General features: G+C 46.1%; 1 protein-coding gene across 16 annotated transcripts in view; it reads left to right on the plus strand.

Annotated features, from left to right (window-relative positions):
* ODF2L (outer dense fiber of sperm tails 2 like) overlaps positions 1 to 8242 on the plus strand; it is a 367183-nt gene extending 358941 nt beyond the window's left edge. For all 16 annotated transcript variants that reach the window (XM_085602065.1, XM_085602056.1, XM_085602064.1 and 13 more), the window contains one exon: positions 7387 to 8242. In XM_085602065.1, coding sequence (XP_085458191.1) covers positions 7387 to 7515 — 129 coding nt within the window. In that variant the 3' untranslated portion in view covers positions 7516 to 8242. The remainder of the gene's footprint in view (positions 1 to 7386) is intronic.
* Positions 8243 to 18754: the final 10512 nt, after the last annotated feature.

Raw genomic sequence — 18754 nt, forward strand, 5'->3', positions numbered from 1 at the left:
CCTGCTTCATTGTTGTATTTCTATATCACATTGGTTTTTATTTCTTCCTTTGTAGGTTTGCTGCACTTCGGCCGCAGTAATGCTTTGTCACTCCTTTTTGCTGCTGCTCATTGATATTCACGGCTCTGCAGAGCGTGAGGGCTGACAAGCAGCAGACCTCTGACTGTTAGAGGGGGCACGTTCACGCCACGATTCACTGGAGTGCTCTGTCAATCCCGGGAGCGTGATTGGGCAACGCGATTGCAGTTTGACTCTTTGCCAGGGCTGAGTGTTCCTCGATCATGTGTGTCTGAGAGTTTCAGGGCGCCCTCACAGCCTGGAGTGTGAACAGCCCCATACGGTCGGTTCTGGTTGGTTTCCAACTGCAGCATTATAAACGCCCCCCTGGAGTCTATAATAATAGAGTAAGCCTATGACAAGTCGCATTCGGTAAAGAAACACCGACCCAGGCCAATATAATTGGCCACTAAAACCAAGGCCGGAGTGCTGCCCTGTAGGTGCTACCTCCCAACACAGTGTAGCTTTTTATCCCGAAACAATTGCCTGGGTTTTTCTCCCAGCCCATGCGGTTGCGCATTTGGAGAAGAAATTGCTTGAATACGCACAAAAGTGTTTCCAAACCCTTCCTCCGAGCAAAGACCTGCCTGGTCCTTCGTCACCCTACCTCTTAGGCTGCCCGTGCTCCCTGAGAATCTGTGTAAGTACCTCAGGGTAAACATAGATGCTTTTGCTAGACTGAGGAAGGCCTTTATGGACCATACTTTAACCCCCAGCCCAAGGAGAATTCCCAGGTACTACCTTACAATCACCCCACCCCATCTTCCCCACCTGCCTCCAACAGATTCCCAGCGGGATCAGATGGCTAGTCAGATCAAGAATGGCCTTGGAGGCTGCAGAGTAACCCCTTGAGGATAGAACTTCCTGCGAGCACCCCTGAGGGTGCAGAGGCTGACATGCTGAATCCTGAGACACTCATGCACCCCAGATCAGAGGAGTGGACTTCGGCTGCAAAAGTCACCACGTACATGACTGGGAGGGTACGTAAACCTTGGATCCGGAAAGCAGTAATTTCTTATGGGCTGAATGCCACAGACTCCCTGAGAGTTACAATTGCACTGGAGATAGAGTCCAAAATGGCCACATTCTTGGCTAAATTTGTGTGGGATCCCAAATAGGACGTTGACCACTCCTGGTGGTCATGCCAGGAGTAGCTGTTAGGCTTGACGGGGTAATTGAAAGAATTTTCTGACATGGCCATGGATGCTAAAACATCTGGCGCCCTTATATCCTCCGAGGTACTATCTAGTTGGGCCCAACTGGCGATGGTGTTCTTAGAAAACGCGAACTGAGGCAACCCTACGGAGAGGCGCTGATCTCTCCTCATTAAGATAGACTGTAAGTTAGGGGATCTGGTGACATCTGAGGCAGGGCAGGTGGCGCACGGCGGGTTTTTTGGCTAGCCATTTATCAAGGGACTCTAAGTTTGTCTACACATTTAATTTGCTTGCCTAAAGAGCAGTCCTTGCTCAAATGCATCTTTACCTCTTGGGTTTCACTGGGGCCGGTCGGGATAGGGGGCGCTCGGCCAGCAGTCAGCAAACACAAGCCCCTGGCAGAGGTCAGCCATCACAAAGAGGCCAGCGGCATGACCGTGCCCACTTTGGGATATTCTACCCCACTAAAGGACATTCGAGGCACAGAGATTCCTGCGGCAGTTTCCGTGGGGAAGGCCCCTACACCGATTCCTTTGGTGAGTCTGCAGTTCATTTCTCACAAGTGCTTGGAAGGCAGGTTGGCACATTTCGTACATGTTTAGAGGACTTGTACTACCAACGCTTAAGTCCTGCAAACAGTACAGGGCTTCCACACATACTTCTACTGCTCTCCCTTCCTGCCATTCCTGCCTCAACCAATTGCCTTCTTGGGCAGGGAAGTGGCCCTTATCCATGGGGAGGTTAAGGAACACCTGGCCATATGGGCTGTCTCCCTGTCCGCCCCTCACCCTTCCGTGTTCTTCAGCATTATTTTTCTTGTAGAGAAACAAGATGGGGGCAACGCCTGGTTGTAAGTCTACCAGAGTTCAATGAGTGGCTGGTGTCGCGCCACTGCAAGATGGAGGAATCCATCTACTCAGAGACCTTCTCTGTCCCAACAATTGGTTGGTGCGCTTGGATCTGAAGGATGCTTATCTGACGATCCCTGTGTACCTGTCACATCATCAGTTCCTAGAATTCCAACGGAACTCCCAGACCTTCGAATTCAACTCCCTGCCTTTCTGCCTTTCTGCCTCTCCTCCGCTCCATGGTGCTTCACCAAGGTGCTCAAGCCAGTGGTCAAAATTTTTAAGGTTATCCGGTATCCGCATGATAGTCCATGATGAGTATATCCTCTGAATAGACTAAGGCCCTCAGGCTCTGAACATGCATCTGCAGAGGGATTTTTCAATCCGTCTACCCCACGAACTGTTTCTCCTCAAGGATCCCTCTGGGAATCCCAACCCGCTGGTGGTCAGTGGATCCCTCCAGCTTTTGCCATGGAGGATTACCGGTCATGCAGGCTAGTCCCTAGGCTTTCGCATGCAGCTGTCTCCGGCCTGGGTGGACCATACTTTTAAGCGATATAGCTTGGCCTGGCAGGATTTGGATCCCAGGGGGACAGATGTTGTCCACATCTTGAATTTTTTTACTTGCCTGATGGAAGGAGGACTGGCCTATAGGTCATTCAACACCTTCAGGGCCGTAATCTCCGTGGGACATGCTCACACAGGGGGGGGGGGGGGGGGTTGGAGGGGGGCTCTCCAGTTGGTGAACATCCTTTGGTCCGGAAGCTCCTCCAGGATATCAGGTTGTCTCTTCCCTCAGAACCAAGATACTCGGTGCTTTGGGATGTCAATAAGGTGTTGAATCTCTTCCTCTCCTGGCCACGGAATAAGTATCTTTCTAAGAAGCAGTTGTCTGCGAAGTTGGCTAGGTTGCTGTGCTTGGTCTCTTGCCACTGGGTCTCAGGTGTCCAGTCTCTAGACATTACTGGTTGCACATTTATCCCTGAGAGGGTCTCCTTCCATGTGTCCCATAGCATGAAATGCAACTCCAGAAATTTCTCATATCTAGCCTTCCCAGGTCCCCCTAAACTGAGTGTTGTTCGCTGTGTCAAACAATATGAATCAATAACTGAGGAGCTTTGGCACCATGGGGAAAGACAGCTGCTTATTGCCCTTTGTCAATCTCATAGAGCTGTCTCCTTCCCTACTTTTGCGCGATGGGTGCGCTTGCCATGCAAGAGGCCAATATCGACACAAAGGTGTTCGGCGCTCATTCCACCAGAGGGGCTATGGCTTCAAAGGCATTCACCCTTGGGGCTTGTTTGGAGGATATTATGAATTCTGCAGGCTGGTTTTTGGATTCGATCTTTAAAAGGTTTTACTTCAAACCAGTCTCCTCCATTGCGTCCCCTGGTGGTTTACAACTTTTCAACTGCCATAATCCTCTCCTCTGGGTCCTGACCTAGAATTTGAAATTTCCTAGCAATCGTAAAGGAAAGTTTCAGTTCTATTAAGGACATGAAGGTGAGGATTACCCACCCGTTGCTCTGTTAAATTCACCCACCCAATGATATTGGAACTCTCAGGGTGTTAATTAACCGTTTTTCTTTTTCATCAGTTTCTTAATAATGGTATGAACTGGACTGCGCTGAGCATGCTTGCTTCTCTGCAAGAGAACAAGTGCAGGCGGACGGAAGCTGAGAAGGGCCATGATGGGACAGTTGTTACTGTGGTTTTTCCATTTCCCTATGAATGATGGGAAATATAGTTTGTTTTTCTAAATGGCTGCTGTTTAATAAATGAAGAAAGTGTTGACATAATCCTCGCCTCCATACCCCTAATAGAATTTAAACTTTCCTTTACGATTGCTAGGAAATATTTCATTCCTTTTCGTAGTAAAAAAGTCTTATAACTACAGTCAACCCCAAGCACTGAGTTTTATTTCAAATCCTGACTTTTTGGTTATCTCAGCTATGCATTCCTAACATGCAGTGTCTACATTCTTACAGGGCATGCTGTGCATTCTTAACATACAGTGTCTACCTTGTACAGTACATGCCCCAAATATGTTTCTTAATTACTTGACTTGTAAAGTAATAAGCTGTGTGCCTTTGTTTCCTCTTCTTTGCATTGGTATCTAGGTATTAGGCTCCAGGTGGCTGTCAGCCAGGATCATTCATGAACAAAATGAGGGTGGATGTCCCTTCAAAGTAGGCTTTTGTGTTTGGCCTAATTGGAATTGTAAATAAGAAGGCCTCCTCATCGCCTTCAGATTCCCGCTGGTGCTGCTCAATGTGTCCTGGTGTCTACAAGTTACACTGTGAACGATTTCAGCATGTTTTACTATGTACAACCCGAATACCAGTTCCGGCTTCATAATAGCAGTCTCATTCTTCTGACTGCTTGGATCAACCCTGATGTTAAAACAAATCCTATAATGGTACGACCTTCAGAGTCCTGTCCTGTTTTTTAAACCTGGGCTGTAGGTGCCACAAAAGTAAACAATTCATGTCATGATGGTTTTTATCTACATCGCAAAACTGTCTGAAGACCCTATTAAAAACAGCTATATGTGTGAAATACCCCAGTTTTCGGTTTTGTTGTAGACACGAGTTTGGAGTAGTAATTGCAACAGATTTATATTCCTGGGCGCCAACCCAGCGCTCTGACCTAATTTCTTTTCTTTCCGCTCCAACCTTTTTTGACATTTTGTCAAGATTTTATCAAGACTTCGTCTCCCAGTGTGTGTAGGAATGTCTCCCCCCCCAAAAAAAATGGGGTTCAAACCCTGTGGCTCCTGTCACAGACACATATCTATGACAGACCCCTATCTGGTTTATCTTTGTTGCTTGGAGCCAGACGACGAATCCAGTGAAAATTACTAAACCATGAAGCCCAAAGCTTTGATAGAGCGCTCCCTGAAGCTTCTGGTAGCCCCATGCCTGCCACCTCCTCGACCTTCCAGATCCAGGCCATGAAGAAGGTCCTAGATCCGTTCACGGAGTAGTTCCAGGTGCTCGTCATTGCACTTGAAGTCGTAGAATAAGTCCCAGAACAAGTCGAAGCGCTCTTTGACTTCACCACGCTGGTCCAAGTCATCAGATGAGGCATGAGAACAATGTCACTCCAGGCTCTGATCCCACAAGGATACTCCTTCGCATTCCGTTCCATGCCTCCCTGGGTTTCCTGGAGCTAGAGCGACCCCCACCCAACTCTGCGACTTTCATGAGGCCATGCATCTCATCCTTGTGTGGGCCGACACTTCTGCAGCGCTTTGGGCATCATGGGTTGGAAAAGTACCCCCACTGGATTTCTGCAAGTGGTTCCGCCCTCTGCACCGTTCAGGCCCCCTGGATCTGTTTCTGAATCTGGAACGACTCCTTCCGTGAGACTGCGACCATCCCCGAAGCTCGTTCCAGTGATATTGTTTCTGGAGCGGCTGACTCCCCCATGGTGGCGCTGACGTCCTCATCATACCCCGCTTCGAAATTGAGTCAAATCTACTCCGGCGCCTAGCGGAACTTGACCTGCCAAGTCCTGCTTCTTTTGACAGGCCTAGGGAGCAGTATGATTTTGGGGGAGCTGAGGATCCTTATGAATAAGCCAACCCCCTTGATGAGGCCGAAGACAAGTGGTATGAGAAACTGGTAAATGCCTGTGGTCTGGGCACCTCCCAAGACACAAGCCTGGTCTCTCCACCTTCCACCTAGTATGGCTACAGAGGAAGGAGCCTCACTTGCTGTGGTGGTGAGGTTGGCAGCTGAGGTCCTGGATCTTACACTTCAGTGGCAGTCAAGTCAAACGCCTTCACAGATGTGCTTTTGTCCCCTCAGAACCTCCCCTCCCTTTTAACAAAGTTCTCACTGATGTTCTGCTCGGGCCTGGGCCAAGCCTTGCACAGGGGAGCCTGTACACAGAATAGTTGCCTGCCGCCATCACCCCACTCCTCGGGACCGAGCTTTCCTCACCCAGCACCCCACCCCTAGGAGTCTGTTTGTCCAGGTCTCCTAGTCTAAGGTCAACTCTGAGACATTTCGTACCATACCACCGGATAGGAAATTCATGGGGCTGGATATTTTTGACAAGAGGACCTTTTCTTTTGCACTGCGGTCGGTGAACACTGTGGACCTTTAGGGCTGATACACCCATATGGTTTGGGGTTGGGTTGCCCAAGTGATGAATACAGTCTCGGAGGAGGCCCGAGCCATACTGACACTTGCCATTGCCAATGAAGGGATGCAAAAAAGTGTTAACCGTTGACTGAATATGGCCAACTAGCTAGGCAGAGCAATTTCATCGTCAATGGCACTCAGATTCCACACCTCGTTGAGATATACTGGCTTTTGGGGGATTTCCAGGATCCTATATAGATATGCCTTTCAATGCCACCAGCTTCTTCAGCAACAAGGCAGATTCAGCGCTGGAATGCTTTAAGGACAACCAGGCCACTGCCAGGTCCCTGGGCTGACTCCATCCCCATTTGGATATTGTGCCTATTATCTTATGCTAGTGTACTTCACATGTTAGTCGAATGTGCCAAGACTCGCCTTAAAATAGAGTGAAGAACGCATCTGGTAATGGGTTTCATAATAAGCTGTCATTGATTACTTTTTGTAAAGAAAGATTATTCAGCACACCTTGATCATATCCCCCCCCACTCTTGAATCAGCTGCTCAGGAGATAAGTCAATATCCAAACAGAATTTGGATGAATGGATTCTGGAAATGCTGTTTTATCAGTGATTGAAAGGTGAACTCAAATAGAAAATAAAAAATAAAGTGGATTCTCAAGCAAGAAAGTAGTACTTCACTGTTCTATTTAAAAAGTGCACTCGCAGTCTGTAATGTATGTGTCGTTATTTGCATTGTGGTAATGTGATTAACATAGGTGGGCCCTCTTTCTATCTGTAACTTAGTGAAGTAATCATCTAAATATTTGAGTAATTAACTGAAACATAAGGCATTTGGCTAAACCCTTACTCGTTTCTCCATTCTCATAAGTCACCTTTATAGGGCGTATAAGGACCTTTTGTCAAGTGAGGATTATTGTTGAGTTGTTTGCCACAGGGCGTACTGCAATTAAGAAACCTAGCCATTCTGATCGAAACTGAATTTGTCATCTTCTTTGCTCTTCCTGAAATTAGTTTATCGTCACGCTTTCTTTTGAGTGACCGTATCACTTTTACCACAGAGGATCATATTACCCATTTCTATATCTTCTAAATTCCATAAAAATATTGTGATTCTTTAATTTATGTCAATTCAAATCTAGGTTCTATTTTGTGTGTTGTTTAACTGATGAACTTACCATTAGGCTTACACCTCAAAATGTTTTTTTTTTTCCAGTCTGAAAAACATTATGAGCTGCGTTTAAGAGGACTGAAATACAGCCTCGAACAAACCGAAACCAAAAACCAGAACATCCAGAATTATGTGCAGTTGCTGAAGACCTCTTATTCTACAATGTTTGGCTGAAGTTGCCTATAAAATGGATTTGAACACATAGACTGCTTTTAATGAATATATTTCTTTATGTTTCTATATTTAATCTAATAAAAGAACCAAATGTATCCGAAATAAAATACCTCTGACCTGTTCTTCAAGCGTAAGTGTAATAGTCATGAAAATGAATGAGGTTAGTGTGGTATTGTGGGAACCATATTCTCAGTAATTACCTTTCTTCCTATAGCATTATGAAATACACTATATGCAAATGCTGCTGCATTAACACATTTAACTATTTACCCACCTCAAAATTACGCCTTTCGACAATCTTGGAAGATTTGAAGACTGTGTCATCATCTGTGGTTTACCACTATGATTGATCATACTATGCACTACAGGATGTTGGTGACCTAGTTAAATGAAATTTGTTATGCAGAGGTGCATTTCTTTTGCCAAATTCAGCATTCTGATTTTTCCCCCCTAAACTGTTTGCAACAGTCACAAGATTATGATCTTTATTTTATTTAATGAGGCGCGAATTTTCTTTATCATGTCCAATATCCAATATTGAGACACAAACGTTTTTATTTTCTATTTTATTTATTATGCTTCAAACTCTTATTTCTAGTGTTTTGATATGCAAAAGGCAGTATAAAATGTCACCCTGTTGATTGTTCGTATAGAGCACATGTAGCCTTTAAGAAATGAACCTGTATACCTGATGCAAATAATAAATAAGGGCTGAATAAAGTTTAAATATCTGAGGATAAGGCTTGTTTTTGGGGGGTTTTCACAAACTGAAAGAAAACCTAATCAGAAAATATTACAGTATCATTTTGGGATAGCTGCAAAGTGTGTTTTTACAAATTTGTCCCCTTTGTCCAAGACCCTGCAATGATGGAAACCATTTGAGGTGTCCCTTTAGTCGCCAATCGACCAGCAGAGAGGTGAAGTAAATTTAATACAGTCTAACCTGACTCATTTCTCCGAAGCTTGCACGGTAGCATCACTCGCAGCAAAATAAACCTCAAAGCACATAGGAAACGTCAGCCAGGCATATATGCTGTGCAGGGAACGGCTAGCTTTTAAAATGTTAGCCTTAACAGTATTTACAGTGTTTAAAGAGCTTCAGAAATGATTTTAATATTTGTATATTGAAACCGCAGAAACCCACTCGACCACTAGTCCCACTGTGGAGCTGTACTCTGAAAGCCATCTCATTGTTGCGATGCTGACCTTAGGCAAACTTGTGGTCGTACTGGGGTCTCTCTCCAAGCTGCCTTTAAATCCGAGCCCCAACCTCACCCGCATCACTAAACGACAATTCACACCGTTATTATTTGAATGTCTCTAGTTCCATTTGAAGTTTAAATCCTATACACGAGAACGGAAACAGAAGAAACAACGAGCGAATGCAAGCACTCAAAATGCACGACAGACGCCACGTTCACTCGGCCGGGAAGTTTAGGTTGGCGTGATGAGTTGTTTTTCTGCTCACTTAGTTTGTACAATAGTCGATCTGTCCAGCAGTGATCAGGAAATGAAGGTGCACATTCCTTTTCTGCTGTTCGAAGGAAGTGGCTTTCAGGATAGTTCCTTCACACTATGGAACTGAAAGAAACCTTTCTCTTTAAATTGTGAAACAAAAGGGGCGCTGTTCCACCAGTGCCTGCGCATTCACTGCACGTCGACACCCAGTCCAGTCAAAGGGACCAGTTTACCAAACTATTTTACTCTTTTAGTGTAGAAGACCAATAATTTCAGAAATGTACCTCGAAGTACGTTGACATACAAAATGTAAAGTAACTGTTCAAAAATGTTTTACAACTTTTCATCTTTAGCTTTACTTATGCCGTTACGTATCATTAATAGTAGTATTACAGTATTTTGACTCGAAGATGCTGGGACTTGGGTCTTGTTCACTTTGTAAAAGAAATCTGTAGTTCTTGATCAACCAAAGTGCGTGTTACATTTAAAATATATTTCTAGACAACACACGTTTTAATTGTTGGTACGATATGGACTGCTGTTGTCATTTCCCCCTACCTTAAATCGGACTTCATTTATGTCTACTTCTATAAAAAAAAACACGGTACGGCACGGGAGGGGCGTTTTAGTGCCAGAGAAACCAAACTAATGAGTGTTTGTTTCCCCAAAGGGCGTGTGTTCAAGCCAAAGTGCTGGCTGTCAGGAGCCAGAACGAAATGCACAAGGAATATGTGGTCAGATTTGTTCAAACTGACCAGCAAACGAGCTGTAACATTCTGAATCTGTGCACGCAGATTGTTGAATTGACAGAAAACTCATTTTTAAAAAAAAATCTTTCTTTCTTGAAGATCAGGTCTAAGGAACCGTTTATTGAAAGATGTTTTACTGCAAATAAAATGAGGTGAAGCTTGCGTTTGAGATGGGGCAACTGAAAGAAACAGTAGTTGACTAAGCTAAGGACCTTGGATCGGAAATAAGAAGGTTGTGTCTTCTTTTTCCACTCCTTGGACATATAATGTACATTGTACAGGTGTATGTTTCGTGCCTTCCAATGTGAAGAAGATAACAAAGTTCTTGGGAGGCACTCTAAGAGGTTAGTGTGGGCTTCACCCACCACCGAGGTCAACATTTGGGACGGAGCATGGATGATTTCTGACCCCCCCCCCCCCCCCCCATCCTTCCCTGGTTCCTCCTACCACCAGGGCGTTGAATTTCCATGAACTATCACCTGAGAGGCGCTCCATGGCTGGTCCTCGCCCTCCTTCAAAGGCAGGTTCGATCTGGCTGCAGTGAACGATGGAACAGTAGTTCAAGAGCATTCTTTATAATTTGGCTGCAGGGATTACATAGTAAAGGGTAAGCATATAAAAAAACAAAACTCCTCACAAATCAGAAGTAGTTGGTCAGGGACCCCCGAATCTATTACAATCAAATTCATCAATCTCTTAAGTCAACACTGATTTGGAAATCCCGCTAATCTCTCATGTGAGTCATGAGTTTAGTATCAACACACAGATGCCCCAATCAATCTTGAGTCCCAAAGAACCAGAAGTTGATAAGCAGAACTTGGTCCTTCTTAGAGATCCTAATCTATGGTTGGAGAGTTCCTGGCTCAGGCTCATAGATTACCTGGTCGTCCTAAATATGAAACTGCTGAATTATGAACCCACCCATGTAGCAAGACATTTACTTGACCCAATTTTATTTGCATGTGATCTGATTACTGTAGAAAAGCCAATCACATTCATCTGGACTGACCACTCAGTGTTATCTTTCGAAATAAAGATCGCTTATCGTCCATCTAGGCAAGGGCTTCAAAAAACAAAATTGATAAGTCTTCATTCAATCCGTAACAAACTGTATCAGTGTTAACCTCTTGTGCCTATCTGCTGTTCCACCAACTGAATACAATTTGCTCTTGGAACAATTCTGCTCTACCCTCACTGAGGTCCTAGATAACTTTCTCCTGGTACAGAAGTTTCCCCACACTCACAGATAAACTTTGGTTTACATATGAACTGAAAAAATTAGTTTTATGATGCAGAGACAAATTGGAGAAGAAATTATACCAACACACAAGATTTTGCTATCTTCTTAGCCTCCCTCCATAAGCTAAATTAAAAGAAGCTAAAATCATTTTCAGTCTGCGTGAATGAGAAATAATCCTTAACAAATGAGCTCATTCACATTGTTACTGAATTACAGACTAAAGATATTGATGTCAGACATACACAATCACAAAAAGTATGTGAACACAACCTTCTTAGAGGAAAATGATGGTTGTTTCTGTTCTTACAACTTGTTCAGCATAATTGGGGAGAGTAAGGAACTAAATATTAAGTCAAGCCAGATGTAGCGTGATCTACAGAAAATGAGGAGGAAGAACTGGGCACAAACAGAATACAAAAGGTTAGCACTATCCGGATTAAACACCTTAATTCCTTATCCAAAAGAGATGAATTTTGGACTATATATATTTTGTTTGAAACCCTGCTTTAATGTACTTAAGAGACTCCACTGTCCATCAAGAAGATGTCCAGAATGTGCACAATGTATATCAACTAATTTTCCAGGCGTTCGCCAAGACAAAAACATAGTCAAGGGGAATAGAGAGGTGATTGCTGTCCTATGACATTGGGACTTTTCCTTTTTGTGCAATGAAACTTCAGGAAGTTAAAGAGATTCATCTTAGTGACAAGAGTTCATAATGAAAAAATAGCAATTGATTTCCTTAATACTTCAAACATGCAAGCAAAATACTCTGTTGCCTTTCCTAGACAAGTTTCAGAAATTTTCCGAAGTGCATGTGCATTTATTCGGCCAGTACCCTTGATATTAGACCTGTTAGAAATGGGGATCTCTAGTTGGCAGTGGTATGCACCCGGTCCAAGCAGGGACCCTTCCTTCTAGTCAGGGTAAGGGAGTTACACATCCAAGATTACCCCTGTTCACCTCCTTGGGAGCTTGGCACGAGCAGTCAGGCCAAACTCAGAGGCAGTGTGTAAAGTATTTGTACACAACACACACATTACCCCAGTGAAAACAATACAAATGGACACCACACCAGTTTAGAAAAATAAAGTATCTTCATATAAACCAGACATGACAAAAATCCAACATACAGAACTCAAAACATTACTTACTAAAGGTTTTGAGCAATTCTGTCCATAGAACTCTATGGGCGTGGTGATTTTGCACAAAGTACCTTAGATGCCTCAAATCCACAAGGAAAAACAGCCGCAGAGAAGCGTTGGAAAACACAGTGATGCATAGATTCCTGAGTTCTTGGGGAGGCGATGCGTTGGTTCTGCTGCATTCAGGAGAAGTGTTGCATTGTGTTCAGATTGTAAGTGGAAGCGATGCGTAGATATCCAAGACAGTTCTGGTCTGTGGGTGTTGCAGTGGAAAACTTAGTGCAGAGATGTAATGCGTGGAAAACCGTACTCACAGCAGGTCGATGCGGTGGTGGCAAACAGGCACTGCATCGATTTCTTCAGCCCCGGTCCCGTGATGCGTCGATTCTTTCAGCCGCACAGCAGGGCCTGCAGGAATGTGAGTGTCAGGTCTCAAACATCTGAGACACGGTGCGCTAGACTTTGGCAGCACCAGTTTCTTCATCTGCGGGCAGGCGCTGCTTCAATTTCTTTGGTGCACGGCAGCGGTGCATAGAAATGTTTCCCGCATGGCCGTGCTGCATCAGAGAAACAGGTGCAGAAAGGACGAAGCGTCGATTTTCAAGTCTTTTGTAGCTTTTTGCAGCAGGAACAACCTCCAAGGGCCCAGAACTGGAATTGGCATCACTTGGAGGGACAGAAATCCTAGCATTGGAGTTCGGGGATGCTGCAGGTGGAATCTTTGATGGCCCCGAGACTTCTTAGCAGGAGGCAAGCACACACAAGCCCTTGAAGAAACTTCACAAGCAGAATGCACGCAAAGTCCAGTCTTTTTCCTCTCCAAAGCAGAAGCAGCAACCGCAAGCAACCCAGCAAAGCAACACACAGCAAATGGGAAGTACTCCTCCTTGCAGCTCTTCAGCTATTCTCCTTGGCTGAGTTTCCTCTTGATCCAGAAGGGTTCTAAAATTGTGGAGTTTTAGGTCCAATACTTATACTCCCTTTGGCCTTTGAAGTAGTCATTCTTCAAAGGATTCTTTGTAGTGCACACGTTCTTGTCCTGCCTGATCTTGGCTCTAGACAAACTCCAGGGGGGGTGGAGACAGCATTGTGAGAGGCCAGGCACAGCCCTATTCAGGTGTATGTGACCGCTTCTCCCTCCACTCTAGCTCAAGAAGACCCATCAGCCTGGTGATGGGCCATCAGGATGTGCACGGCACACCTCAACTCCCTTTGTGTGACTGTCTAGAGTGAATGCACAAACCAGCCCCTGTCAGTCTAAACCATATGTTGATTCCACAGGCAGGCATAGGCAGATGATGGTTAAACAAGAAAATGCCGACTTTCTGAAAGTAAAAACAGCAAAAACACAAACAACTGCCAATACTGATAGTTAATCAAACTTTTACTTCACTAGTGCCTAGAACAAATTCTGAAGCATCCAAAAGCACTATTTTGCTTAATTTGAATTTATTTAAACAATTCTACATTTTGGGGTTCAAAATTATTTTATTTTTTGGATACCACACAAATTAAATAGAACATATTATAAAACAACCAGCCATATTCCAAAATAACTACACTCTCTCTCTCAATCTTACTTTCTACTTACATATCACATTCAAACCGCATTTATAACCCATATTCAACTGCACCCACACCTCAACAATAGCTAACACACCCTGACTTAACTACTCAAGTCAAAATCTGATGTCAGGGATAACACCAAACATCACCTATTATAAGCATTAGTCGTGTATAGTGCACAAACAAAGATATCACACTTTTTCTGAAAGTGGCATATTCAAACACACAATTTAAAAACCATCTTTACAAAAAGATGTGTTTTTAAATTCTGAGCTCAGAGAACCCCATGTCCAAATCTCTAGCTGTTCCCAATTGAAAGTTACTCTTGTAAAATGGTACTAGAAGTCCCCAATTATAGTATCCTATGGGAGAGCTGAAAAACAAAATTGTAATATTTCACTATCAGGACATGTAAAACACAGAAGTACATGTGCTAACCTTCACATACACTGCACCCTTCCCATGGGGGTACCTTGACCTTACCCTAGGGGTGCCTTACATGTAGAAAAAGGGAAGAGTAGGGCCTGGCAAGTGGGTGCACTTTTCAAGTCGACATGGCACTCAGACACTGCAATGACAGGCCAGAGACAAATTTACAGGGCTTCGAGACAGCAACCTTCCTGGAGAGCTGGAAACATGCAGAGATCAACGCCCTACTCAAGAAGCCCAAGGCGGACCTCAAGAACGTCGACCCATCTCCCTGCTCCCGGCAAAGGTCATCGAAAAGGCCATCAACAAGCAACTAACCTACTTCCTCGAGGAGAACAGCATCCTGGACCCGTCCCAGTCCGGGTTCCGCAGCAACCACAGCAGCGAAACTGCCCTCACCGCTGCCACCGACGACATCAGGACCCTGCTTGACAACGGAGAAACCGCGGCCCTCATCCTCCTGGACCTGTCAGCCACCTTCGACACGGTCTGCCACCGCACACTACGAACACGCCTCCACGATGCTGGAATCCAAGAGAAGGCCCTGGACTGGACCACCTCCTTCCTCTCCGGCAGAACACAGAGCGTCTGCCTCCCCCCCTTCCGCTCCGAAGCCACCAAGATCTGCGGCGTACCCCAAGACTCATCCCAACACTGTTCAACGTCTACATGGCACCGCTCGCCCACATCGCACGACGGCATGACCTCAACATCATCTCCTACGCTGACGATACCCTGCTGAATCTATCCCTCACCAAAGACCCCCACACGGCCAAAACCAGCCTCCACGAAGGTATGAAGGCCGTCGCCAACTGGATGAGTAACAGCCGACTGAAGCTGAACTCAGACAAGACGGAGGTCCTCATCCTCGGATCCAGTCCATCTGCCTGGGCCGACTCCGGGTGGCCGATTGCACTAGGAGCACCCCCTAAACCCACCGACCACGCACGCAACCTAGGGGTCATCCTCAACTCCAGCCTTTCCATGACGAAGCAGGTCAACGCCGTCTCATCCTGCTTCAACACCCGCCGCATGTTGCGCAGGATCTTCAAGTGGATCCCCACCGAAACTAGAAGGACGGTCACACAGGCCCTCATCAGCAGTAGACTGGACTACGGAAATGCACTCTATACAGGAGCCCCGGCCAAACTCCTGAAACGCCTCCAACGCATCCAGAACGCCTCAGCACGCCTGATCCTTGACATCCCTCGCTGCAGCCACATCACACCCTACTTAAGAGACCTGCCCTGGCTCCCAATCAACAAGAGGATAACCTTCAAGCTCCTCACCCACGCACACAAGGCACTCCACAAGACCGGACCAGCGTACCTCAACAGCCGACTCAGCTGCTACACCCCCACCCGTCAGCTCCGCTCCGCAGACCACGCCCCCGCCACAGTCCTCCGCATCCGAAGAGTGACTGCCGGCAGCAGATCATTCTCCCACCTCGCCGCCAAAACATGAAACACCCACCCTATCCTCCTGCGGCAGACCGAAGACCTCCTAACCTTCAGGAGACTTCTCAAAACATGGCTCTTGGAACAGTAGCAGCTCCCCCCCCCCCAGCGCTTTGAGACCCTCACGGGTATGTAGTGCGCTCTATAAATGATGATTGATTGATTGATTGATTGATTGATTGAAAAAGGGAAGGGAAGGGTAGGGCCTGGCAAGTGGATGCACTTTCCAAGTCGACATGGCAGTTTAAACTGCACTCAGACACTGCAATGACAGGCCAGAGACAAATTTACAGGGCTACTGATGTGGGTTGACAAGCAGTGCTGCAGGCCCACTAGTAACATTTGATTTACAGTCCTTGGGCACACCAAGTGCACTTTACTAGGAACTAACCTGTACATCAGATATTCCAATCATGGAATCACAATTTACACAGGGAGAACTTGCAGTTTAGCACTTATCAGCAGTGGTAAGGTGCCTAGAGTACCTAAACCAGCAAAAACAAAGTCCAACACATCATAAAAAATACAGGAGGTAGAAGCAAAAAGACAGGGTAAACCACACCAAGGATGCCAGGTCTAACAAGTGTCCCCTCCAGCTGGAAGTAGGGAGAACTACCCAACCGCCTGGGAGTTTTCGTCACTTGGGCGGAAGAATCTGGACAGATTATCAGCATTGGCGTGTTCTGTAACAGGGTGGTGTTCCACCATAAAGTTCATCCCTGTAGGGAAATAGACCACCTCAGTAGTTTTGGGTTCTCACCTCTCATCTGCACTAACCATATGATGGGCCTGTGGTCTTTCTTAATCCCCGGAAGTGAGTCCCAAACAAGTAGGGTCTCGGCTTCTTCAGTGCCCAGACCGCAGCAAAAGCTTCTCTCTGAATTGTGCTCCACCTCTGTTCCCAGGAAAGTAACCTCCTGCTAATGAAGGCTACAGGTTGGTCTAGGCCCTCTTTATTTAGGAGTGCTAGAACTGCCTCTAAACCATGCTCTGAAGCGGCTGTCTGCACACTGAATTCCTTGGATAAGTCTGGTGCCTTCTGCCCAGGCGTCGTGCACAATGGCAGCCTTCAGGGCATCAAACGCAGTCTCACAAGCCTCAGTCCAGATCACTTTCCTGGGTTGCTTCCTAGAAGTCAGCTCAGTCAAGGGGGCACCAATGGTGCTATACCCCTTGACAAATCTCCAGTAGTAACTGATGAGACCTAAAAATGCTCTCCCCTAAGTCTGGGTCTTCGGGGGCCCCGAAGCCAGAATTATGGTAAGGGCAGCACCTGGCCGTTTCCTACTCGTGTTCCAAGTACACCACAGTCCCCTGCCCTATCTGGCACTTACTGGCCTTGATAGTGAGGCCTGCCTTCTGCAGAGTCTTCAACATTTACCAGTGGTGATGCAAGTGATCCTCCCAGCTGGAACTTAACACTGCAGTGTCATCCAGGTAGGCAGCGCTCAAATGCTCCAGCACAGCCACAACTTGATTGACCAAGCTCTGAAAAGATGGCAGGGGCGTTCTTCAAGCCAAAGGGCATCACAAGGAACTAGAAGTGGCCCTCTGGCGTAGAGAAAGCTGACCTCTTTGGCTCCATCGGTCAAGGCAATCTGCCAGTACCCAGATCTCAAGCCAAACATACTGAGGAACTTGGCAGCTCTTAGCTGTTCTATGAGCTCATCAGCTATCTGGATGGGGTGCACGTCAGTCTTAGTGATGGCATTGAGCCCACAGTAGTCCATACAGAACCTCGGTTCATGTGTGGCTCCAGGTGCAGCAGTCTTTGGGACCAGGACCACTGGGCTGGCCCAAAGACTGTTGGAGGGCTCTATCACCTCTAACGCTAGCATCTTGGAAACCTCTTTTTTGATGCTGGCTTTGATGTTGTCAGTCAACCTGTACATTTTGTATTTACAGGTGGACCATCCCCAGTATCAACATCGTGGGTACACTAGTGGGTGACTCTTGGGGTCAAGGAAAACAGAGAGGCGAACTGTCCCAGTAACTGGCAACTGTCCCTCTGCTGTTCCAGTTTTACTGTTTGGGAGAGGTCCTCTCCCTCCACAGACCCATTCTACCCCTTGGCAGACAAAAGGTCAGGAAGAAGCTCACTTTCCTCCTCCATTCCATCCTCTGTCGCCAAGAGCATAGTAACTTCAGACCTCTCAAAGTGAGATTTTAGGTGGTTCACATGAAGGACCCTCAGAGGGGTCCTGGAAGGCTGCAAGTTCACCAGATAGGTGACATCACTCTTGAGCTCCACCACCTCAAAAGGCCCATTCCTCTTGTCCTGGAGCAAATGCTGCTCCACTGACGCCATGACCCACACTTTCTGGTCAGGCTGAAACTCAACCAGAGTGGTATTCTTTTGATACCAGGGTTTCATATCCTCATGGCTGGCTTCTAGGTTCACCTGAGCGAGCTTCCGGAAACACACAATCTGGTTTCTTAAGACCAGCATGTAGCTAAATACATCCTGGGGTGGATTACTGAGAGCTTTCTCCCAGCCTTCTTTCAACCAGATTAAGAGGTCCTCTCACAGGGTGCCCATACAGCAGTTCAAAGACTCTGAATCCCAGTCCCTTTTGGTGGTACCTGCCTGTAAGCAAAGAGAAGGCATGGCAAGAAGACTCCTCCTGGAGTCTGACAGACCCATAATCATGCCCTTCAGGTTCTGGTTGAATCTCTCAACTAATCCATTACCTTGGGGGAGGTAAGGAGTGGTGAACTTATAGGTTACACCACATTCCTCCCACATAGGCTTCATATATGTGGCTATGAAGTTGGCACCCTGGTCGAATGTACCCTCTTTCAGAAAACCCACAGGAAAAGATCCCCATCAATGCCCGGCCCACCACAGGTGCCGTCATTGTTCTCAGAGGTATAGCCTCCGGGTACTGGGTGGCATGGTCCACCAAGACCAGGAGAAACCTGTTTGGGTCCAGTGTAAGAAACTGGCTCTATATATACTGCACCAAAGTGAGGTACAGTGTGTATACAGTCCAAGGGTCTCCAGAGGTTGGGCAGAGGTTAAAGTTAGATAGAACCTTACTCGCTAAAGTGGTAGCTTGGTCGATCAATAAGGCAGTGTCAGAGGACAGTGTTAAGCATTTGATGTACACACTCAGCCAGCAAATGAATTCACACACTCGAACTGAACTCTAGGCCAATTGTTTTTGTATAAAAAATATACTGCAAGCCTGGTAC

This window comes from Triturus cristatus, chromosome 4_2, assembly GCF_964204655.1.
Source record: "Triturus cristatus chromosome 4_2, aTriCri1.1, whole genome shotgun sequence".
Classification (NCBI taxonomy): domain Eukaryota; kingdom Metazoa; phylum Chordata; class Amphibia; order Caudata; family Salamandridae; genus Triturus; species Triturus cristatus.